The following is a 25456-nucleotide window of genomic DNA, read 5'->3' as shown; positions in this document are numbered from 1 at the left end:
ATTATCTTGGAATGTTAGAGACTTGGTACGTTTCTAAGCAAAAATAAAACAAAGCAAAAACAATATTAATTCCAGGGAAAGCATTTAAGTACATGGAGAATGGGAAACAGAAAATTTGATATAGTGATTTATTTCAGCTAGAACATATGTGTGTTTGTGGGGAAGGGAGGCTCAAGGCTTGTAAGTAACTTCGACTATGATGTTTATGTTTTATTTCCCGAACTGGGTGTTAGGTACGGTTGTGTTTGTTATGTCAGGGTATCTGAAATATTTCATAATTTACAAAAAGAAAACGTTTTTGAGAGGAAAGGGAGGAAGAGAAAGATGATTTTGTCTATGTCCCTGCTTCTACCTGGTAAAAGATAGGGGTTCCTCCTAGTTATCCTAATTTTATTATAACTGAAAAACTGTGTCTGTTCACAAATAAGACTGCCTACTGTCCTCTTGGAAGTTAATTCTCATAAGTCAATTCATATTTTTAGCAAATGTTCAAATCACACACCTATGGAGCTGGATCAATTTCATTGACTTCATGCATGGGTGTGACTCTGGTTGCATGGAACTGCTGATTTGGAGATGCCCTTCCTGTTTTGTTAGTATTATGACATCACACATGTTTGAATGACACACCTGGGAGAGAGGTCATAGCCTGAAGTGCTCATTCAGCTGTGATATGCATAGGCTGCTGATAGGGGACTGGGTTATCCCAGGCTTCCTCCAACCTCCTTCCTATCCATTAGTCCTGCTCCACCTCATCTTTACCTTGGCCCCAGGATCACTGTGCTTTTTATTTCCTATCCAACTGTGATCACAGAAAGAGAAAAGATGAAAGCCATGTGCCGTCTTGTCATAAAACATATTAATAGCTTTAAGTAGGAAAAGAAATGGAAAACGACGAATCTAATTGCTAGAATTACACTTGCAAATTATCTGTGCATTTCATGATTCCCACTTGAGACTCTCCAAAACAGAGGCGGATTGGCATTGTGCTGATTCATGGCAATCTTGATGTTATATTGCCTGAATTAAAATCCCCGCCCTGCCTCTTCCTAGCTACATGGCCTTGAAAAAGTTTTTTAACCTCCCTGTAAAATTTAGATATTAATAAGTGTCTACTTTTTTAAGTTAAAGACTAAAGAAAAAGATACATGAAAACACTCAGCACAATACCTAGCAAATAGCAAGAACCTAATAAATGTTGGCAATTATTGTGTACATTGATTTTAAATTTTCTCCCTGCCCTTTTAATGCTAGTAAGTGGAATACCTCAAATCCTGATAGGTATCAAGGATAACCTACCTCTAGGAAAAACCAGCTTCCAGTCAAAAATCATATCTGGTAAGAGTGGTCTCTGTACTTGGAGGGAGATCTCTTCCCAAAAGCAGTAGATTCTTCTACCTACTCTCTTCTCCCTACAAGTGCCAAATGTCAGTCCACGAAAGGAGGCAGGAGTTGCTAAACTGGTTGGTAGTTTGTTTTGTTTTTATTTCGTAATATGTATTGCCACCTTCCGTGAACAGCTAGAAGAGAGCAGAGGACCAAATGACGGAGTGCATGCTCTCCCCTTTCAAGCTGTCCAGTCACTCTTCCATCAGGATAGGGACCTCTTAGGGGATGAATGGTTTTATTTCCCCAGAAATAAATTAGGCCAAGGAGATTGTTGCCAAGCACTGGGACAAGACTGGCCCAACTACAGCAACCCTAGCCTTGGGACACCCTCCTAAGTGGACATGAATGGAATTGCCAGGCTTATGAGCTAGGAGTAGGCTTGGGGAAGAAAGTGACTTTCAACACCTAGAAAAGCTAGCAGCAAAACTGACCACAAATGAGTTTAGTTTAGAGAATTCAGGGGACAACTAATCTCCTAGTGGAAGAAGGTAGTTCTAGATGAAAAACCTATTTCAGATAGACCTATGGAAAAGCACACTGCCCAGAGGACTGTCTGCATTCCTTTATATCAACATTAAATATATATACTATCCCTACCTACTCCCTCCCTGCCACCTGTCCTTCCAGTCTCAGCCCAAACCAGCTCCTCCTCCTTCCAGCCCTCCTTTTTTAAAGAGCTCTTTATTAGCTCTGAACAGGGAAGGGAGGGGCAGGAGATGATTGGCTAAGAGGGAGCAGCACCACCCTGCTCATTCCCCTCCCATTCCCTCCCTGAGGAAACAGCTGGAATGAAAGGTAGGGAGGGGAGGCTAGGATTGGCTGAGTCAGTGGCAGAGTGGGGGCCAGGCAGCACAGATGAAGCATTTACCTGTCTAGGTAAGTCAGGAGGAGGTCAAAAGGAGAAGAAAATAGTAGGAGGCAGGGGAAGCAGCCTGTCTCCGTCTCTGCCCTTTGAAATAAAAGGGTATTTCTTTCCTGTCTTCAGCCCCCAACCCAGTGGAGGTGAGTTAATCACTAACCAACTACTGCTTATCCTGCAGCAAGAGGAAGGGGTTTCATGGGAAATCAGAACTACAAGGGAGGGAAGGTGTCCCTCTATACCCCAGCTAGGGAGCTTTCCTATCTGTTCCCCAATTCTCTGAGTTCATTCTGGGATCAGATCAGGTTGGCAGTGACTTGAGATTGTAGTATTTTTGTGGAGACCGGGGCTGGGAAGACCTTCTTTTTCATTTACCTCCTTAGGTTGGATAGGCATATTGTGCAAACAACAAGAAAAAGAAAATAGATTTGTTTTGGAAATTTCCATCTCTGAACAATTGAAATTGAGTTGTGATTTTGGAAAATAACAGTTGAAATAGAGGGAGTCAAAATGGGGGAGAGTATCTTGGTTTTCCATTGCGATTATAACCGGAAATTCTCCCGTGGCTTTACCAACTCGATGTCGATCTTTGTTTAAATAATGGGTGCAGTGTGTGTGTGTGTGTGTTCGATCATGCTCATTTGATAATGGAGCTCTCTGTGGACAGGTGTGTTAGGCACGAGCTGTAGTAGGTTGTTTGTAAAGGGATATAAGGTTTGGGCATATGGGGAAAACTTCAACTCCAGCTACCAGCTCATCTTTGGAAAACCCATGGATAATCTAGCTGCAAAGTCAAGTTTATTTGGGTTCTACTCAATTAACTTTCTGACTCTACCTGTTAATAGATGCAGAGACTGGCAAACAGAAAGCTACTTGGCTGTGCTGGGCCTCACCTACATGAATATTTCGCAGCTGCATGTCAAGTCTAGTTAGAGTTCCAAGTGGGGCTCAGGCCAAGGTACTGTGCCAGAGTCCACAGACAGAGAAGCAGACCAGGGTGGTGGCTTTGTTTTGTTTTCCTGCAGGTATCCAAGTTGGCAGTTTGTGTGGCAGATTTACCTGCAGAAGGAAGGCAGATGTAGGAGTCGAGTCAGAGTAGCAAGTCGCCTCTCCATTATCCATCTTAGGGGGTTTAACCCTTTGGTTCCTAACTTTGACTCTTTCCCTCATGCTGCAGAGAAGAGGGAAGTGGGAAGACCTCAGTGCCAGGCTCAAGGGCCTGGCACACACAGTCCTGAGTGAATATATGGGTTTTCCAGTTCTGGCAACTGGAGATTCAGGCTTGAGCTTACCTCACACCACAGAGCCAGCACCCCACACTCACTGACTGAGGGCTGCCCTAGATGGTGAACTTAGGAGTAAAGACCATCAGCAGTGTCTAACAAAGCTCTCCTATGCAGAGAGTATTTCTACCTGCTCCTTGCCTCAAATCCACTGGTGAAAAGGAAGATGATAATGTTGCCTAAACACATACAGAAACTTGCCCATGTGCTCATGGAGACGGATATGCACATTGTGCAAGTTTTAGTCTTTCTGATATTTTTCTTAGGATATTTTCCAGCCCAAGGCACATTTCTGGGTAGTCAACAAGAAGCAGAGACACCTGGATTGAAAGATAGGAAACCTCTTTGACTAGTAGGCAGAGAGGCAGAGCTCTTGGAGGACTTGTGGGTGCGTTCGTTGGAGGAGGAGGATGAGAGAGACCTGGGTCTGATTAGAAGGTGCAGACAAGCCAACCTGGAATGGAGCTGGAGCCCTCTCTCCACCCCACCCTCTCCAGATGCCAGAACTTCACCTGTTCTTTATTCCCTCTCCTCCAAGACTTGGCAGTATTTAGTATTTTAGTCAGTGGAGTAGTTAATATTTAATTCAGGATGGATGGCCCTGACTGTTTAAGTGCTACATATTTCTTAACCCATTCCCTCCTCCTATTAAGTTCCCAAAGAGGTCAAGGGTTAAAAGATACCAAACTCTCACCTTGAGTGTTTTGTTTGTTTCTCAGTCTTTTTATCAGGGTTTCGATGGCTGCCCTGAGACAGCCCCCATGGTTCAAGGTTGTGAAGTCGGTGAAAGGAAATGCAGCTTTCACCTTTCAGATTTTTTAGATCAGAAAACTAGGTATGGAGATAAGGTGACAGCACCTCACTTAGCTTTGGTTTCAGGTTCAGACTCCCCTCTGCAGGGAGTATGTAATCCCTAAAGACATGATTTTCCTTGGCAGTTGGTGTCATTTCTTTACCGTGGAAATAGCTGCTGTTGGGGCAATACACCAGCCTGGAAGTATAAAGCTGAAGCAGATAATTTGCAGGGTTTAAGGTATGAAGTAGAAGGAGAAGGGGGTCTTAAGGCTTTTAGTATTTTAGTCAAGGGTGACTAGTAACCATTCTTGGGGGCATGCCCTTCTTGCATCCAGATAGTCCCTGAGATGCCCCGTGGAGGGCTGTCCTATATATGCAGGTATAGGTCATTTCCTGTGTCCCTTAGGAAGGGCTAGTGGTAAGAGCCATAACTTTCTCACCTGTAAAATGAAGAAAATATCAGATCCTGCCTATGTTTCCAGTTTATGCTGAAGATCTAATTAGCATATCTGAGAGCACTTTGCAAGCTATGGCATGCTGTGTTCTTGTGAAGCAGTGCTTTTCATACCACTTTTATCTCTTCCAGCTACTTGCAGGTATCCTAGGTTCTGAAACGAAAGTGTGATAGGCTTCCCTGGTAGGAAAGAGAGACTAGAAAACCTCTGTAAAGTCTAAAGCATACTTAGAAGCACAAGGGTAGTAATTTTCTCTGAAAGTAAGAGGCATCATCTGCTCACCCATTCATAGAGAATATTATGCTAATTACAATGAGTCACTTTAAATATTTTCTGCCCTGATTTTATAGAGAAGAAAATTGGAGCCCAAAACTAGACCCTTAGATCTACACTGACTTTTTGACAACAATGCCTTTGTCTTATACAGTTTTGTACCACTAGCGCCTATTATTAGGTGCTCACAAATGTTAGTTTAACTGAAAACATTGCCCAAATTTCACTGAGCCGTATATTATCCAGGAAATTAAATATTTAAGAAAAAGCTCACAGTAATAGGTTAGAAACCAAGAGGAAGCCTTCCAAAAGCTCAACCCAATAGACCCTAGAACGGACAGCAAGTTCATTCATTCAGCATTTTTTGAGTGTTTTCTGTGTGCTTAGACTTACAGAGATGGATCTCCTTTGCTACAGTGGCCTCAGCCCTACAGAATGTTAGGAATGGGTTAGTCCTCCCTGAACTTGAGCATCATTCATGGAGTGGGTAGCTGAGATGACTGACCTTTACCCACATGGTTTCTCATGTTCCTGTTTCTTTGAGTTTCTGGATACTGGGGAGCTTAACCTCATGAAGAAACCCTAAGAGCTTCCTCACCCCACGTTTATTTATCATTGGGCTTCTTTGGTGTCTCTGTCCCTCCAGTCCCCTCCTTATCTCCTAGGAGGATCTGGACCCCTATGAACCAGATGTCTGGCTCACTAGGGATCTCTCCTCTTTTCCCCCCACTGTCGGGCCCCTCCCTACCTGCCCCTTTTGAGAGACTCCTCCCAAGCAGAAGAGGAGCTCCATGGGGCTCCATACTTGCCAGCTCTATAGGGCTGGAAGGCTGAGTCACCCAACCCAGCCCAAACCTGACTTTGGCACTGGAAGCAATTATTACTGGAGGCCAAGAGGACATCTGCCCTGGCAGCCAAAGCCCAAGCCTCCAGATCTCAAATAGATCACATTTTCTTCTGGGACATTTTACCTAGTGTTGGGAGGGTTGGAAAGATGAAAGAAAATACAGGATGGTATTATAGGGAATACATGGATTTGAATCAGACAAACTTTATTCTAGTTCTGGCTCTCCTCCAACTCTCTATTTGATCTTGGAATGATCTTTTCATCCTAATTCTTTTAGAATTTCATTTTAACAGCAGACTCACTTCTGGCCTGCCGTCTCCAGTGGAGTATTTCCCACAAACAGCCACATCAAAATTCTTGGGACTTTCAGAGGGAAGATGGCACTGCCTTCCTTTGCTACTACTATTGTTACAATGATATTGAAACTTTTTTTCCCTAAGGAATTGGAGTTGGGAGGAAGCTACATGGGATATTTCTCTTGTTCATTTGACACGGGCTCGGGAATCTCATTGGGAATATGTGCAACAACAGAGGCACTAGAAAGAAAGAAATTCACTAGAAAGAAAATAGATTTGTGTCAACCACTGCAGGTGCCCTGTTTATGCCTCTAGGCTAGGGAGTTAAAGATGGACATCGTAGTGGTGGTTGTGATGATGTTGATGATATTGACTATGATAGCAGGTGACAATTTGCACCGTGCAAAGTGTTTTACATGTTCTCACAATAACCCCATGAGGTAGGAATTATTAAGGGACCTGTTTCTTCTCTCAAGTCTACAGTCTCCCGTTAAACCAGAACCCTTCTTTTCTGAGCTCCTGTTTCTCTTGTTTCAATTTAGTTTGATCCTAGATAGATCTTGTCTTTTTCTTGTTACAAGAACAATAATAGTTAATTATTGACTCATGAGGTCTTAGGGTATTTACTACCAACTAAACTGTGCTAACTGTTCTCTCATTTAATCCTTATACTATATTTAATGAGGAAAAACAGAGTAATTTGCCTCAAGTCACATAACTGTAAACAGCTAAACTGGGATTTGAGCCCAGACCCAACTAACTCCAGAACTCAAGCTATTGACCCCTGTAATATTTATTGCTTACAGTAATGAAAATGTAGGTTAAGCTCCTTGGTTCAGAGAAAAATGTAAGAGAAGTAGCAGAAGCTTCTTTCTGACTAGACTTCCTCTCCACCACCTAAGTCTGTCCTTCTGCATGTATTTGAGCCAGCTCCAGGGTCCTTCCATGCAGGCTGGGGGTTTCACGCCCCTCTTCCAGCTCTCTGCTTGCTTGGTGTCCTTCCCGCCATGCCACCCAGGGCCTGGGCAGAGCCTTGCCGAAGTCTTGGCTCACATGTGGCTTTGATTCTTCTCTTTTCAGGCCCGGCTTGGGACATTGTTCACTTCCCCTCGCTTCCCCTCTGGGAGCCCCCTTTGCCACCCCTGCACCTTGTTTTGGGCGATGCCCGAGAGGGAGCTGTGGCCAGCGGGGCCTGGCTCAGAACCCGTGACCCGTGTCGGCAGCTGTGACAGCATGATGAGCAGCACCTCCACCCGCTCTGGATCTGTACGTAATACTCTCCCTCCCGCAACCTGGTCTGCTCTCTGCACACCTGCCCTGCCCTGCCCTGTTCTTTCCTGCCACCCATCCTGGCTCACTACACCTTCTCTTTCATTATTGGGGAGTGAATCACAACACCAGTGGGTGCTTTCTGCCTGAGTCAGCCCTGGCTCTATAGAGAATAGGATGGGATGACCTTAGAGATCAATTGGGCAAATGAGACTTTTTCCCCCAATTTTCATTAGGTTCGGGGTTGGATTGAGCAGAAAGAGTAGGCCTGTAATCTGAGGTCATGGTGGAAACCAAAATGTAGATTCTCGTAGCACGTGGATTATTGAAGTTCTCTGCAATGAGCAGCATTACTTTAGTCTCTTGCAAGGATCAAAGAAAATAGGTAATTAGGAGTCTAGGTTCTGGAACCAAACAGATCTATGTTCTCTACTTATAAGCTGTATGACCTTGGGCAAATTACTTAATTTCTCTAAGCTTTAGCCTCCTCTGTTTTCAAATGCGATAGTGTTCATATCTAATTCAATTTGTGGGGAGTAAATGAGATACAAGTAAAGCACCTATCATATGTCTCCATGTAGAAAAGAATCAGCCTTTCTAGGAGCAGAGACTGAGAATCTTCCAAAGTCACTGTGTTTAGCTACTTGTGAGTGGCATTTAATAAACTGTAATTTTTCTGGGCATGAATTTAAATTTCAGTTGTTGTAAGGTTGGTGTGAAAGAGTAAATCTGTGCTGCATCCAGACACAAACATTTATTGTTCATGCTTGTCATATACATAAGAATCCTGGAGAATTTATGCTTTTTTGCATTATATCCTATAGAGGTATTTGAAAATTTAAGGATTTTAAGGGTGTCTACTGAATATCAAGGCTGTTTAAGACAACCAATGGATTTTGATATGTAAAAATGGAGTAGAGAAAGAAACACACACTGACAAATCCGAAGTGCAGACAATCAGACAAATTTCATTTTGACCCTAGATAATGGGGCTGTGAAGATGTCTTTCTATGTCTGTTAGGCTGAGACCAATGTGAATAGTCACATACCATTGGACACAGAATGTGACAGGGATTAAAGGTTTTCAAAGTGAATCATTCGTGAAGGAGAAACTAAGAGTCAGCTTATCCCTGGCAAGGCTATTTTAGAAGTAAGAGGACAATAAAGATATTTTTCTTCAAGAAACTTGGAGTCAGCTTCAGAGCTTCCACGGTCTATATTTGGGGCTTCCTTTCACATGTAGGCCCACATCAGTCAACAGACAGGTGGCTCTTTAAGGGGCAGAGGCAACTGGAAGGGTTATTCTACAACCCTCTCCCCTCCTTCCAGGATATTTTTAGAGCTGTCTCAAAATCTTTCCTGGCCGTCTGAGTGGGCCTGAAGAATGTACAACTCTGAAGTGTCCCAAATATTAGGAAAAGGGGTGGAGGTGCCAAGAAGAGACTCAGCCCAAATTTCTTATATTCCAATTTGCCCTTTTGTTTTCCCTTCAACTTCCTCTGTGGAAGAGCAACTGTTCCAGCAACCTTCTAGCCCCGTACAACATAGACAGTAACTGTCTGAGATGACCGTTATCATTTTCTTCCAAAAACCTCTATGTACTCTCTCGTAATGGATATGATCTACTTTCAGATCTACTTAACATTTAATACTAAGCTGCTTTTCCCTCTTCCCATACCATCTAGTTTCTCCACCAACCTCCCCCTTTAAGTTAATATTTGCTTTAGAAATGCACACTTATTTTAATATTAGCCAGAGCCAAATGCCATCAAGAAAGTAAATGTACAAGGGGAAAAAGTCCCGTATGGAATGCATTTCAAAATCAAGCACAAATCATTTAGTACATTTATCTGTGGCCAGTCATGCCACAGTTCCTACTGGCCTGGCAGCTTATAGCTGGCTGCATTTCCTGCTTTTCCTCATACTGTCCTTGACATACCAGATCAAGTATGCAGAAGTACTTTTAAAAGTTAAATGCAATACTACTGAAGTTTCAGGTCAAATGGTTATGTTGCCCTTCTTATTTGGAGCTAAATCAGAGGTGCCCAAAGTGAAATGTTTGACAAAGGCTGTCAAACATTGGAACTTGGGACTGCTTCTTATCTGTGCCCCTAAGCATTCCAGCTAGGACTGAGCAAAAGAAAGGCCCCTGCCATGTGCCTGCCCAGCTCCAGAGCTGGGTGCTAGTGGTTCCGGACACACTCTGTGCTCCCTGGTGCCTACAGTTTCAGGAGGCAACTCCAGCAGCTTTGCAGAGTAGCAGGAGGGAAAGCTTTCCAGCTCTTCAACATTCCTTCCCCTTCACAGGGTGGTTCTCAGGCCCCGCCAGTTTCTGCGGAGGGAGCCCTTTCTCACAGCTCTCCCTCCCTCTCCTGTTCTCGCCCTTCCCCGTCCCCCTGCCCCCAACAGAGTGATAGCAGCTACGACTTCCTGTCCGCTGAAGAGAAGGAGTGTCTGCTCTTCCTGGAGGAGACCATTGGCTCGTTGGACACGGAGGCTGACAGCGGACTGTCCACTGACGAGTCTGAGCCAGCCACAACTCCCAGAGGTTTCCGAGCACTGCCCATAACCCAGCCCACTCCCCGGGGTAAGGCAGGCCCTCTGAGGTAGAACCCCAGCAGAGAAGGGAGTCAGGGAGGGCTGGGTGGTTGGCTCTGGAGAGACTGAGTCAGTCTAGGGAGCTAATCTGGGTGACACAGAGGACAAGGGTAAGAGAGATAAGGAGAGGGAAGGGCTCCCCAGCTGCAGTGGGAAGCACCTCGAGGCCCTCGTTAGAGAGTGTGGAGAGCCAGTGGTGCTCAGGCTCAGCGGAAGGGAAACAAAACAACACCCAAGTGTGGCCATGAGTGTGGGGCCACACGTCCCAGGGTGTGAGGAGCATTTTACTCCTGAGGACAGTCCCTCTGGTACTGGGGCTGCAGTTTTGTGTTGTTTCATTTAGCAAATGTTTATTAACAATTAGTTAGACCTTCCCTGCAGCTAGAGCTCTGCAGCAGGGCCCTCACCTCTGTTCACTCTTTTATGTTCTTTCTGACCCTCACAGGAGGTCCAGAGGAGACCACCACTCAGCAAGGACGAGCGCCAAGGACAGTGACTGAGTCCAGCTCATCCCATCCTCCTGAGCCCCAGGGCCTAGGCCTCAGGTCTGGCTCCTACAGCCTCCCCAGGAATATCCACATTGCCAGAAGCCAGAACTTCAGGAAAAGCACCACCCAGGCTAACAGTCACACCCCTGGAGAACCGGGGAGGCTTGTGCCAGGGGCTGAGAAAGAACAGGTCAGCCAGAGCAATCAACCCAGTCAGGCACCTGCCAGCCCCCAGGAGGCTGCCCTTGACTTGAACGTGGTGCTCATCCCTCCGCCAGAAGCTTTCAGGGACACCCAGCCAGAGCAGTGTAGGGAAGCCAGCCTGCCCGAGGGGCCAGGACAGCAGGGCCACACACCCCAGCTCCACACACCATCCAGCTCCCAGGAAAGACAGCAGACTGCTTCAGAGGCCATGTCCCAAAAAGCCAAGGAAACAGGCTCAACTGGGCACACACAACAATCCCGGCCTCCTCCTGCAGTGTTGCCTCAGAATGCAAGAGCTGAAGATGTTCCCCTCCCACCAGGCGAGGACCCAAACAGCCGACTAGCTCCTCTCACAACCCCTAAGCCCCGGAAGCTGCCACCTAATATTGTTCTGAAGAGCAGCCGAAGCAGTTTCCACAGTGATCCCCAGCACTGGTTGTCCCGCCACACTGAGGCTGCCCCTGGAGATTCTGGCCTGGTCTCCTCTTCCCTGCAGGAGCAGAGAAAAGCACGTAGAGAAGCTCTAGAGAAGCTGGGGCTACCCCAGGATCAAGATGAGCCTGGACTCCACTTCAGTAAGCCCACCAGCTCCATCAGACCCAAGGAGACACGTGCCCAGCGTCCGTCCCCAGCTCCAGATCTGGCTCAGCCTGCAGCTCCAACCCAGGCCTCAGAAGCTATTCCTGCTGCTGGGAAGGCTCTGGCTCAAGCTCTGGCTCCAGCTCCAGGTCAAGCTCAGGGACCTTTGACAATGAAGTCTCCAGCTCCAGGCAATGTTGCAGCTACCAAATCTATGCCAATTCCTATCCCTAAGGCCCCAAGGGCAAACAGTCCCCTGACTCCACCAAAGTCAGACTCAGGGCTGACTCTCCAGGAGAGCAACACCCCTGGCCTGAGACAGATGAACTTCAAGTCCAACACTCTGGAGCGCTCAGGCGTGGGACTAAGCAACTACCTTTCAGCTGAGAAAGACGCCAGCCCCAAAACCAGCACTTCTCTGGGAAAGGGCTCCTTCTTGGACAAGATCTCGCCCAGCGTCTTGCGTAATTCTCGGCCCCGCCCGGCCTCCTTGGGCACGGGGAAAGACTTTGCAAGTATCCAGGTAGGCAAGCTGGCTGACCTGGAGCAGGAGCAGAGCTCCAAGCGCCTGTCCTACCAAGGACAGAGCCGTGACAAACTTCCTCGGCCCCCCTGTGTCAGTGTCAAGATCTCCCCAAAAGGTGTCCCCAGTGAACACAGAAGGGAGGCCCTGAAGAAGCTGGGACTGTTGAAGGAGTAGACTGCCACCAGTGCGGACTTTGTCCTGGCCGAACAAGAAGAGACACATGCTCCACTTGGGAGCCTTTGCCACCGCACAACTGAGGGCTCAAGATGAACGGGAGGGAGAGATTTGAGTCCAAGCATACGTTTATATTCAGAGTGTCGTGCCGTTGAGTGCCCACATGAATCATTCCGAAGGTGATCTCCACAAGAGGGGGTGTGTGCGTGTGTGTTTGGTGTGTAGGGTGGGTGCTGGATACATCACTGAAGCTATTTATATAACACAATGAGTCACTGTTCAAAATTTTGCTCTTGTTAGAGGTTTTCTTACATTGGGTAGAGTCTAGCCTAGCCAGAGCTGAGTGAAGGGGATGCCTGAGAAGAAAAGTCAAATGAGACAATGGACATGTCCATGACTTGAAAAAAAGTTACATCCAGCAAATGCAGGGTCACGTGAAATATGGGCCTCCTGGAATCCCTACAGTGGATGGAGACTGGCTCATACCTTGCCAGATCCCTCTCTCAGTTCTAGCCTTCTGGACAAGGCCTGGGCTAAGCAGAGGTGATTCGTTATCTCTTCACCCACTGCCCTCTCAGTATCACCAGTCTCAAAGACAGGGTACATCCCTATAACCCAACCTCTTGGTTGACTGATAGCAGAACAGCTCTTTTTGGTCTGAGAAGGCAGGATAAGTGACCACGTATTTATGCCACTACCTCCACCAGGGAGAGTCCTTCTCCACAGGCTTGATAAATTCAATCACTAACTGTGCTGTGGTCCCTGACTCTGCTACTCCTGTTCTTCCTGCTTTTCTGCTCCCTATCTCAGTCTGCACTGACCCCAGGGCTGGGCTGACATCAAGGTGGGAGCCCAGCCCATGGGCTTTATAAATACCCAAGAACCGTTTCAGATCTTCTCTGTGCTGATGCAGGTAGTTTTAAATTTTTCTCAGTTCCAGTGATAGAAAACCCACACAATATGTCCTCTGCCAGTCTTAATAGAACATCAGAGGTAAGAGGGGCCTCAGAGAAGCTCTGACCCAGTGCTGCGGGGGAAGGGAAGTGACTTACCCTGGGTCAGCCTGCCATGTGGGGAAAGAGCTGAGGTTCTTACCCTCATTGCATGCTGCCACCTCTCCTTAGTGAGTGCTCTTGTACATCCACACAGCACCCTCAGGACCCATAGTCACCATCAAAGACTCAACCCTAAGGCCCTTCAAGATCTCAAAGTGTCTTCTGAAGCATCAGAGATTAAATATTGTTCAAACTGATAGTTATTGTTGTGGCTTTTAATTTTATATTTGGAAGATAGCTATGTGGTAACTCATCATTAACCAGAACACCTCTCCCCTCAAATTCCCTGACCAAGTTGTGCAGCTTGAGCAGATGCCGAAAGAGGGTATTATGCGTGGGCGGTGTGGGCTTGCAAATACAAGCTTGGAGGTGAGACATGGTCAGACATGACTCCTGCTTCCCCTTAGGAAGTAAATCTTCCTTATAGGCTGTGAACTGCGTGGAGTCCAGGATGCCCAGATGTGAGGGGCAGATAAAGGGAATGCTGTTGGAAAGGTGCCTTTTAAGGCTGCTGAGAATTTCTAGGCTGTGTCCTGATGGACACAGCACCGTCAAAGTCCAGAATTTCTGAAAATGGTGACAAGGTTAAGGTAAGGACAACAAATACTCCACCCTGTCATGGTATGTGGGGTGTGGGTGTGGCAGTTTCTACGTACATTTGCTCATACACACACATCCAAAAGCCTGTGCCTCATTCCTGGCCATGGGTGAGGACTTAGTCTGTCATGGCTGATGGGGGCTCCCACAACTGGTCAAGTTATGTCTTATTATACACCACAGAAAGAGAGAAAGCTGCCTTCTGGAGGACTGACTCCGCATGCTGTATTCAGCTGAGTTGATTTATGTGTCTATTTCAACTCAAAAGCTGAAGAATGATCACCTTATTCGGTATTCATTAATTTCCTTGATTAATAGGGAAACTTGGGAATAGCTATAAAGTAAAACTTGGGTGGAATCTGGGCCCTGGCATCACACAAGAGTGATTAGGATGGTCAAGGTCATCAGGAGTACAGCCTATTATATTCCCACACCCTGAGAAAGGTCATTTCTCTCCCACACATGACAAAGTCACAGACAACCTGTACCTGCCACTTGGCATCCTCATCCTAGTAACATGGGCATTTCTCCAGTTTTCCTAATCTGAGATTCCCTTCCCTTGTTATTTAAAGATACCGTGCTTCTCCACATCCTCATCCTTCAAAGAGTATATTTTGCTCTAAGGATAGTCTTTGGGATTCAAGAACAGAATGATAAATCCAAATTTGGTCATTCTCATTTTGAAGAGATGCAAGAGGGCCCAGTGAGGACATCCGCCTCCCTGAAAGTGGTGCTAGACCCAGCTGAGGTCATTATATCTATCCTCTTGTATCCATATAGGGTTGCTCTTTATTCAGTTTGAATTGATGAAGAGGGAGGTAAGAGTGGGGTCAGAGTTATTCTTATCTCTTTTCACAGAATTGTGGGTGGAGGTTTGTAAAAGCCATTCATTTGGTTTTCAAAACCAAAGCAACAGCTCCACTTCCACTTGGCCTTAGATCTCTGCTATACCCTGCCATAGCCTTGATGCCACTGGGCACAAGCCACCTGCCACATACAGGAGTGGCCTCTCCCAGCCTGGCATGGTAGGGGGGTCTGTGCCCTCAGATGCATTGACAGCTGCTCTTCTGAATCTTCACACCTGTGCTACCCTGGGAACTCTGCACTCTGACTCCGTGGGGTAGGACCATGTGCCATCTCACACAGAGGTCAAAGGATGAGCCCACTCACTCATATGTGCCTTCCTCCACAGTGGGAAGCGTGATCTGGCAGGGGCCGCCTTGTAGGCTGGGGGTGGGCTGGTAAGTGAATGTTGACGTTTATTTCATGGAGAAAGGGGAGGTGAAAGATTGGAGAGCATGTCCCCATCAATGTTCTGAGTTCTAGCTGGAGGTGTAGATTGAAGAGTCTACATGGTCTGTGAGTGTGTGAGATGAACCCTTCCATCCTTTGATGCCTGGTTGTATGTGTAGGCTAAGAAGGACCCTCTTGTCAGTGTGCAAAGCTGTAATCTCATGGACTAGAGGAGAGGGGGCCGAAGGAATGGGCAGGAGAAGTCATGCAGAATCTAAGCAGGAATGCAGATAGAATGCATCTAGGCCGTTTTCCCCAGGAGAGTGATGATGAAGCATATAGATATGGCTCAAATTCAGCCTCCATCACTTATCAATCAGGAACCCTGGCGATATCACTTTAACTTTCTGAACTTCAGAGTCTTCACCTATAAGATGGGGGAAAATAATACCATCCTTTCAAGATTGCTGAGATAAATAAGTGATATAAAACATGTAAAGCTCAGTTCTGGACACAGTGTAGCTACTCAATAAATGATAATATTACCTTCTAGGTCTTATTTTTTTCTTCTCAAAGGAGGTGAATGTAGGGAGGGTTGGATACCAAGGGCTGTCCCAACCACTTCTGAGAGAAAAATAGAGCCTGCTGCACATAAAACTTACAGCACAATCAGGCTTCGGCACAGCCTCCAGGTGACTCAGCTTTACCCACGCCAGACTTCCTGGAGTTTGAAAAGACAGCAATTGGCATGGATGTAATGTGTGTGTTCTGGTGCAGCCTGAACCAACTGTTTCCAGCTTTCATATCCTCAAACCCAACTTCTCCTTTATCATGAGTCTCTTACTGCCCATGACCATAGAGCTTACTTCTTTTTGCTTCCTCTTACTTTCTTTTGCTGTGTGGCTCAGAGAATTATATGCTGTTCTACAGTTATTTATTTTTAAAATGAAGGTAAAAAAAAAATAAGCATTTAACAGGAGGGAACTCCTCAGAAAGAAATAAAAGCTAGAAAAGATTTTTAAATTCCTTTTTTTCTTTTAAATAGCACATTCTTTTAAATTCGTTCATCTCTGGAATGAATCAGGCATTAGTTATCAGGAAGCAAGAAGTGCATTGGATGAGGTCTCTAAATATCTTCAGGTATGGGGACCTGTGAATTGCTGGAATCATGACCACTATCATAATCATCACTGACTGTTAGCATACACATGTGGTAAAAACAGATTACACTCTAATTCCAGGCTGTCATTCTCTGTTACTCATTACCTAGTTGGATTGTTGTCCTTATCACCACTTGCCACATATCCAGCCTTCAAAATCACGTGAAACAGGCAGAGGCCTGGACCAGGTGAGCTTTAGTGGGTCACTTCATCTCACTCTTAACATGAGGGACTTGGTGTTTCTCCTAGATCCATGCTAGCCCTGAAATGTATGTTTCGGTAAATCCAAACAAGTTAGTTAGGAAGATCAACACCTGCCAAAAATAATCAAAATATAGCTTAAAATAAACTTAACTTCAAAGAACTTGAGAACTGCAAGGAAACTTTTAGGTTCTGTAATTCAACCTCCCACCTAAAGAGGAATTATCTCTATAGTTGGAGATACATATAGTTCTCTCTATCATCTATCTATCTGTCTATCTATCTATCTATCTATCTATCTATCTATCTATCTATCTATATCTATGGTCAGAAATAAACACACACACACGTATATATATGTAGGACCAGAAAGAAGAGAGGTTAAGTTTGGGGCATACTGAGTTTGAGGTTGCTGTGGAACTTCTAAGTTGACATGGCCCCTGGCACGTCAACTTAGACATCTATCTATATCTATATCTATATCTATCTTCAGCTATCTATATATAGAGAGATATATGGTCAGAAATATGGATGGATAGATGGATGGAGGCTTAATGGATGAATGGATGGATGGATGAGTGGATAGATGGAAGAAGACAGAAAAGGAGGGAAGAGGAGGGGAGGGAAGAGAGATTGAGAATGTACGGTGGCCAAGAGCATAGGCTCAGGAGCCAGGCTGCCAGGGTCTCTGCACTTCAGTTTCCTTGTCAGCAATTACCTTTTTCATCTTTTAACTTTCTTTGTTGTGTGGTTCAGGGAACTTTATGCTGCCCTACAGTTATTGTTTATCTTAAAAATGGAGGAAAAACGAACTTAGATTATAACAGGATGGAACCTGTAAAGTAAGGCAATAATAATACTTACCCCTTGCAGTTGTTATGAAAATAGAATCAAATGAGATATTACATATAAACAAAACCACAGCACACTGCTGAATAAATGGGGTCTATTCATATTATTATCATGTAGATGTGTAATTCAGATGTCAACTGGGACCCGCCTGAGGACTGGTTCATCTTAGCCTGCACCTAGATTCCTCAGAACTGAAACAGTCAAAGCCCTTCTCCAGTTTTAAGAGCCTCCTACAGTTTTGTCCTATCTGCATCTGTGTGTGCTGCTTTGGAGTCTCCCCACACCTGCCTCCTTCCTAATCCACACTCTGCCCTCCCCACGCCACCCTCTCTGTCTCTGCTCACTGTTGGTCTAGACCCAAAGCCCAGGCCTTTCACAGATTCCCATGGGAAATCAGGTTACGTTAAGCATTTTGTTGTTTTCTGAGTTTTTTACTGAAGGTCAGTGTGGGGGATGCCAAGGGGTCTATCACAACCACATGGCCTCACATCATCTCCCCTTCCACCCTTTCTTTTTCTTCCCCAACTTGTAGCACAACCAGCAAATCCTTCTCACCTCTACCTGACACTTGAGGGCTCTTAGGATCTGAGCATCAACTCCCAGAGACTTTTCAAAAAATTCCTCTTACATGAAGAGAGTTGCTGCACCGAACTCTGTACATCTCTACAGATGGAAAGATCGTTCTAGTGGCTGGGTGGGGAGAGGACCAAGACAGGCTGGGATGGGTGTGAAGGGAACAGTTAGAAAGCTACTATCATAGTCTGGGAGGGAGGCAGTGGGGCACTGTGCAGCTGTGGTGGTGGCAGAAAGAAGAAAAGAAAGAAGGTTTGAAGATATTCATCACTGACATGATATGGTGGACGTATTACTGAGGGCGAGGCAGAGTGCAAGCTCATGAGTCATGTTTTGGTTTCATTCCTTAGTGATTGGATGGATACTAATACCACTCACTAAGACACAGACCACGGGGAGAGGCTCAGATCTGGGGGTCCCCTGCATGGATCTGTGTTTGGACATGTTGAGAGTACAGCACTCTCTACCTCCTGGGCCTTCATGCCTGAAAGTGGGACTGAGGCTACAGCACAAGTTGACTTGCAACATCAACACCTCCTCCAACTCACATCAACCCCGCCACACTCTGTTTTCGGGGGTAGGCAGGACTCTGCGAAGGCGTCGTTTGGATTAGTTCCTGGCTCTGTTCAGTTGCTTGGATCTGGGGAAATGTTTGTCATCTCCTCTTTGAGGGACTCTCCTGCCCTCATCCTTTAAGCAGGGGCTCCTGAAGGATCTGTCTTCATGTTCTCTATTAAACGCATCAAGCTTGTCCCAGCTCTGGGACTCTATCTTGGCTGTTCCTTCTCCTGAAGTTCTCTTCTCCTCATTTTTACATAGCTACTTCCTTCTCATCCTTTAAGTCTCAGATTAAATTTCAGATTTTCTGAGAAGCCTTTGCTGAATGCTCAAGAGAATAATTACATGAGATATATATTTATGGACGCATCGGAGAATCTTTTCAGTGCTGTGTAGATGGTCGTGACTCTTCTTATTCCTCCAACCTAGGGACGGAGACCCGGAACAGCTCTGCATGGAGCTGCCGGCATGGTGCCTACTGTCTGCACAGTGAAACGAGGCAGGCACAGGTTTGGGCTTTGGCTGCCCAGAAGCATGGGAATCACAGGTCTTGTCCAGGAACTGGGCATCCCAAGTGGGATCCTATCAAGACTGAAGACCACCTCTTTGCATGTCCACTTCAACTAAACATTTATTGAGTCCATCTTATGAACCAATAATTCTCATATTCAGTATCTCAAGTAATCTTCATAACAGCCCCGCACATTTCTATCTAACTTCCGGTCAATTAGGGAACTAAGGCTCAGACAGTTTACTCAACTTGCCCAAGTTCATAAGTTAATAATTATTGGAGTCATGGATTTGAACTTGGGTTGACCTCTCACCAAGGCCAGTGCTGTTTTGCTATTACAAAGCTGCCATATAAAAATAATTTCATTGACACCTCAAACAGCAAAGATAGAATTGCTCTGTTTTACATATGAGGAACATGAGTTTCAGAGAGCTCATGGCATTATAAGAAGTAGACCTAGAGACAGAATCAAGGCCCCTGGTTCAGCACACTTATTCATTTGTTCTTTCATTATTTCTCAGTTTCCTGAGTTCAAACCCTCTATCCAATATTAGGAAAACAAAGATAAATAAGACATATCAGAAAATGAAGGAGCTCATAGTCTAGCAAGAGGAAGAGACAATAAGCTATAATTATATTCAAGATATAAGGATATAGAACCATAGAGGGTAGAGCTCTAAGAGAGGAGGGGAAAGACCTGGAAAGAAGAAGGTGTTCCAGACAGAGGAAACACCATATGCCAAAAAAAGCACAAAGAAGTGTGGTGTATCTGGAGAACTGTCCGTCATGTACAGTGCCCAGGGATGAGGCCAGAGGAGCAAGCAGCAGGAGACTGTGGAGGGCTTATGTGTCATGCAAAGCAGTCTGATCTTTATCCTGTGAGCAGTGGAGAGTCAACAGAAAATTTGAAGCAGGGAAGTAGCAAGGTCAAATTTGCATTTTATAAAGGCTCTGGCCAAGGCTGTGGAGAATGGAACATACTGCAATGATACTACAACAAAGAAACTAGCTAGAAGACTTTATCAGTCAAAGATGCTTTTGGCTGCAAGTAACAGAATCCCCTGTGGCTTAAATAAAAGGGGGTTTATTTTTTCTCCCATAGTGAGAAATATGAGGTAGGTGGCTATGGGCATTGTTCAGGGCAAAGGCACAGGAATTCTCTTTGCCTTCCTTCTGCAGTTGCAAGATGGTGGCTCCAGTCACAAATCTGGCGTTCAAAGGATGAAGAAGGGGAAAAAACTGGGAGCATCTGTATCTGTCTTTTTAAATAAGAAAGCAAAGTCTTTCCCAGAAACTTCTGAACAGACTTTCTTTTCTGTCTCATTGACCAGAATTACATCACAAGCCATCTCTAGCTGTAAGAAACCCTGTCTTGTCCCCACTAATAGAGGCCAGCCTGGGAGAAGGGGGTGGATGTGAGTCTTCTGCTAGCTAATCCACAATGCTCCCAACAGTCCAAGTGAGAATTTAAATAAATCAGTGAAGATGGAGGTGGTGTACAATTCTAAATGTGCCCACAAGCCAACCAGCAGCTTAGTGACCAACTGGATATAAAGATTAAAGGAGAAAGAGGAGCTCAAAATGATGCCCACTTTGCTGATCTGAACAAGTAGACAGAATTCATGAAGGTGCTATAGGGGTAGGACCAGGAAGAAGGGAGGTTCGGTTTGGGGCATACTGAGTTTGAGGTTGCTGTGGAACTTCTAAGTTGGCATGGCCCCTGGCAGGTAGACTGTGGCTCTGCAGTTCATGGAGGAGAAGCAATAACAGAGCCCCTAAATGTAGGTGACAGTTGATCATGAGCATGGATAAGGCTGTCCAGGGAGGATGGGTAGAATAAGAAGAACAGAGCTCATGGATGGATCTCTGGGGCACACTGACATCTAAAGGGAGGTAAAGAAAGAGAAGTCCAATGAGAAAGCAGAACCTCCAATTTCTACTTGATCACTGTTCTGTCTAGTATCTCTCAAATTAAAAAAAAAACAACAACAAAATAATTAAAACCTTCCTTAACTCTACATCTTCTAGAGCAGAGTTGTCCATCAGAAATTTCAGCAATGATAAAATTATGCTCTATCTGCTCTGCCCAGTTGAGCAGCTGCTCCTCACATGTGGCCCTCAAGCACTTGATATTTGGCTAGTGTGACAAAGAACTAAATTTTTAATTTTATTGCATTTTAATTAACATAAACTTACATTTTTTAATTAGACAAGTGGCTATGGTGTTGGACAACACTGCTCTAGCACCCTGGCCATCTCTCTGCTCCCCTCTGGAAATGTTCCTTGAAATAATCACAACCTCTCCTTTCTCACCTGAACCTCACTCCTCCTCCTGCTTCAAACAAGCATCTTTCCCCTCCACGCCCCCAAGATCCTGTTGTCAAAGTTACCAATGACATCCATGTTGGCAGAACCAGTAGTCTGCTTTGCTCCCATTTACATTATTTCTCTGCACATTCAACACAATTGACAACTCCCTTCATTTTGAAACACTGGCTCCTGGCTAGTGTGCTCCTCCTCAGAATCCTTTCCCTGCTCATCCTCTTGGGTTTCAAGGCTCTCTCCTGTCACCCCTTCTCAGATCTGTCTTCATGTTCTCCTTTAAATGCATCAAGCTTGTCCCAGCTCTGGGACTCTACCTTGGCTGTTCCTTCTCCTAGAGTTCTTTTCTCCTTGTCTTTATATAGCTAGTTCCTTCTCATCCTTTACATTTTAGATTAAATTTCAGATTTTCTGAGAGGCCTTTGCTGAATGCTCAAGCTAAAGATGACACTTGATCTTTCCTTTCATAGTACCACTCTTGAATTCTCTGCATAGTACTCACCACTGTTCAGAGAGAGAGAGAGAGAGATTTTGAAAGCTAAGGGGAAAAAAGAGTTTCTAGAAAAGCACATGGTCAACAATACCAAATACCCCAGACACATCAAATATGATGGAACTAAAACATTTCTATTGGATTTTGAAATTAAGAGGTCACCAATAATTTCAGCAAAAACAGTTTCAGAGAACTGACTGTGAAAACCAACTTTAGCCAGTTGTAGAGTCAATGGAAGTGAAGACAGTAAGTATAGTTAAATCTACTTCCCTCCCTTTATAGTTTAGCTAGGGAAGAAAGCTAGGGAAATTGGAAAAAAAATGTGATCAAGAGTACAGAAGGTTTTTTTTTTTTTATTGTTTGCTTTAAGATGGAATAGATTCGAGCATGACTATATGTTAGAAGGAAAGACTCTGTAGAGAAAAAAATAAATATATAGAAAAAGTGATCATATAGAGGAAGGCTCTTGAGAAAAAGTAAAGGAGACAAGATGTAATGAACGAGAATAAATTCTGCTGGGGAAAGAGGGTCAGCAACTTCTCCAGGTCAGGGAAGAAGAAGGGAAGGATGGGCCAGGGGCAGTGACTCACGCCTGTAATCCCAGCACTTTGGGAGGCTGAGGCGGGCAGATCACCCGAGGTCAGGAGTTTGAGACCAGTCTGGCCAACATGGCAAAACCCCGTCATTAAACTAAAAACTAAAAACACAAAAATTAGCTGGTCATGGTAGTGCACACCTGTAATCCCAGCTACTGGGGAGGCTGAGGCAGGAGAATTGCTTGAACCCAGGGGACAGAGGTTTCAGTGAGCTGAGATCATACAACTACACTCCAGCCTGGGTGAAAGAGTGAGACTCCATCTCAAAAAAAAAGAAAAGAAAAAGAAAAAGGAAAAAGAAAAAAATTAAAACAAAACAAAACAAAACAAAAAAAACCAAAGGAAGGAAAGGATGGAGAGATGTAAAAAAAAAAAAAAAAAAATCAAACCTTTGTGGGAAGAGGGCGGGAAATGGAGGGCATTCCCTCCTAAGAGATTGCTTCTTCCCTTTTAATTTGGAGGCAATGTGAAAGCAAGGAGAGTAGGGTAGGGTGAGGAGCTTAATAAGAGAGAAGATACAGAAGAGCCATTGTGGGAAGGGATGAGAAATAAAGTTAATTTGGAACAATGACAGAAAAAAAATGTGTGGTGACACTGAGAGCCCCAGTGAGGTCAGAGACACCTATGTGTTCCGCAGGAAAGTGCAGGTTCAGAAAAAGGAAGGTTGGGTTGATTCAGGTTCAGAGGAACGCAAAGTTATCTCAGTCCCTGGTCCCTCAACCAGGGCCACCTCATCCACCATTCTACAGCTACCACATTAAAACATCCCCAACAGAAAGTAATTGTTCTGAACAATTGCCCCAGTTTTTGCCTGATTAAGCTAAACCTACAGCTCTTGCCGCATCCTTGCTAATTCCCTGAATCTGTGAGAACCACTCCAGTATCCAGACAGTACTTGAGAGAGCTGGCAGTACCTGAAGGATGCTCAAAAGGAACTCTAAGATACTCTCTCAAAGCACTGAGGAGCAGTGCTACACTTACAGGGGGCAGAAAAGGCATGTTCTGGAATGGCCTGGGGTAGCTAGAGCTGACACTGCTTTCCAGTGTCAGCCCAGCCCTTTAACATAGGTGGGGTGGGAGGGCTGGGGAGGTGTGTTTCAATCAGGACAGGAGGTAGAAGTCACATTCTGTGAAATGCTGAGGATGCGTGGGAGTTTTGTACCTAGTAGAAAACGTGGGAAATGGAGAAAGGACCCAAAGGAATGTAGAGGGGCCTGCATTTGGGCACAGGTTGCCCTCCCTCGGTGGAGTCAGTGTTAAACTTGTCTGGGGCTTGGACAGCAGTACACAGGCCAAGGGTAAACTCTTACTCCCACATGTTCACTTCTCGGTAACAGGAGTTGGGATGTCAGAGGAAGAGGAGGTGGTTAATTAGGTTCAAAAACCCTTCCTCCTTATGCAACAGGCAATAGCCTTCAGGGCTTGGAGGAATCCAACCAAACTCATTTTCTATCATATACTATAGTCAAGGCAGAACTATAGGTGAAATATATATGTGAAATAGCATGCTACTTATTCCAATCCTGAAAGTGAGAGAGCAAAAGAAAGAGAGAGAGAGAAAGTGGGAGTTGCCTCTCTAACTTTCTAAATTCTCTTCCTTTTGCTGAGTTAATATCTCCTGCACAGAGACCTTTCAAACACTATCCTTGGGAAAGGCTTAGCTAGAATCAGTGTTTAACAAACATTTAAAGAACAGGGTGTGCTGTATTCAGGCTTTGAGTAGAAAAGAAGGGAGCTCTCAGTCAAATAGAGAAGACAGGAATTGTGCCCTTGGAAAGCATTCCAGAGCCAGAGGTGAGCACACAGATGAAACACCACGGAAAGACGAGGGCAAATGAACGCACTGCAGATGGCTGTATAACTGCTGAGAGGATGAGGAATAGAGTGCTGAAGGAGCTGGTCAAAGGAAGTTGACGGAAAGCAAAGGACGTTGAACTCCATTTTGAAGGATGGTGTGCTTATTCTGGGAAGCAGGGGGAAAGCATTCTTCAATAGGCTTCGGTGTACAAGGGAGGAAGGAAAATGTAAAATCTTTCATCTCCGGGCAGGAAGTCCTGAGCAAATGCATCACATCAACCTGTCCCTGGGTTTTTTCTTGCCCATTAATTGAGCCTTTCCTTTTTCCTGAACCATTGCCCTCAGAGGCCTCAAACCGAAACTGGAGGCTCTAGGTGGCCTCCCACCTCTGGAAGCATCCAAGCAGGGAGGTAACAAAGGACCAATGTTTAACTCAGGGAACAGAAGTCCCTTTGATAGGACCTTGGCCTTGGCACATGCTTCCTCTGTGCAGATAAGCTTGGATTCCATTCAGGGAAAGCAAGAAGAGGAAGCAGCGGTTAGCAGGTTACCCCTTGGTTTTTCAGATGCCTTACCAAGGTAAAAGGTAGGAGAGAAAATGACACAGATGTTGGGTAGCTCTACAGAAAAATGGTGGCACTGAGTGAGGTCCACTGGCTTGAGACATGGGCACAATATGCTGAAGATGAAGCCATGGGTGGCTGAAGAGGGCTGGTGAGGGCACAGTGGTGGGAAGCTGCGAGCAGATCCGGGCCAGCTCCTGGAGGTGGTACTGCAGGCCCATCTACCACGATTCTAGAATTGCCCTCCCTGACATCCTTTCAGATCCCTCTAAGAAGTGCAGGAGGATCCCCCGCTTCTCTCTCTTCATGTTGTCCACCCACCGTCTCCCCCTGGATATTTTCCTTGGGATAGATAGAACACCCTCTCCAGGATTGGGCCATGTTATCCCAAGGAAGTCAGCAGGGCCAGTCCTGGACCCTCGCAGCAATGCTGCACCCATCATGTCAGCAGAGTCCGTGGCAGAAGAAAATCTTCCAGAGCACTGTTGGCAGAGCCTTTATTCCCTTCTCACTTGGGGCAGGACAGCAAAATTTCCTATCAGGCTTTAGCAGGAGAGGGGGTCAGCCAAGTTCACCTAGTTTCAGGAGTAATCGGTCAAGAATGACTCTGGGAAGAGGGAGAAACTGTATTGTAGATTATCAGCCATTGTTTGGGCAATTTGGATTTTATCAACAGGGGTGCAGAGGTGTTAGGGGCTAAAGTCAAGTATAGTCAAGAGGAGTTAGGGAAGAACTGCCACTACAGGGACCAAGGATATAGGAGGGCCACAGGGGAAAATTCTCAGTCCTTCTGTGTCTCTCACACTATTAACAGTTGTATAGGAATGAATGAATGTGCTCCTTTCTCTGTCCCTTTGGTGTCAGCACCAGCCCCCTTCCTTTGCCTCAGCACTGCCCTGTGCCCAGCTTC

General features: G+C 45.4%; 1 protein-coding gene across 3 annotated transcripts; it reads left to right on the top strand.

Annotated features, from left to right (window-relative positions):
• Positions 1–2215: 2215 nt before the first annotated feature.
• On the top strand, positions 2216–13289 carry C1H1orf116 (chromosome 1 C1orf116 homolog). 3 transcript variants are annotated; one of them, XM_023187042.1, is made up of 4 exons: positions 2216–2391; positions 7278–7463; positions 9876–10053; positions 10510–13289. In XM_023187042.1, the coding sequence occupies exons 2-4, from the start codon at positions 7359–7361 to the stop codon at positions 12033–12035; spliced, it is 1809 nt and encodes a 602-aa protein (XP_023042810.1). In that variant the 5' UTR covers positions 2216–2391; positions 7278–7358; the 3' UTR covers positions 12036–13289. The 3 variants fall into 3 exon arrangements, with proteins under 3 accessions (XP_023042810.1, XP_023042813.1, XP_023042812.1); XM_023187045.1 differs by lacking the exon at positions 7278–7463; XM_023187044.1 differs by lacking the exons at positions 2216–2391; positions 7278–7463; positions 9876–10053 and adding an exon at positions 10272–10372.
• Positions 13290–25456: the final 12167 nt, after the last annotated feature.

This window comes from Piliocolobus tephrosceles, chromosome 1 (genome assembly GCF_002776525.5).
Source record: "Piliocolobus tephrosceles isolate RC106 chromosome 1, ASM277652v3, whole genome shotgun sequence".
Classification (NCBI taxonomy): domain Eukaryota; kingdom Metazoa; phylum Chordata; class Mammalia; order Primates; family Cercopithecidae; genus Piliocolobus; species Piliocolobus tephrosceles.
Note: the sequence above shows the minus strand (reverse complement) of the source record. Positions and strands in the feature narration are given on the sequence as shown.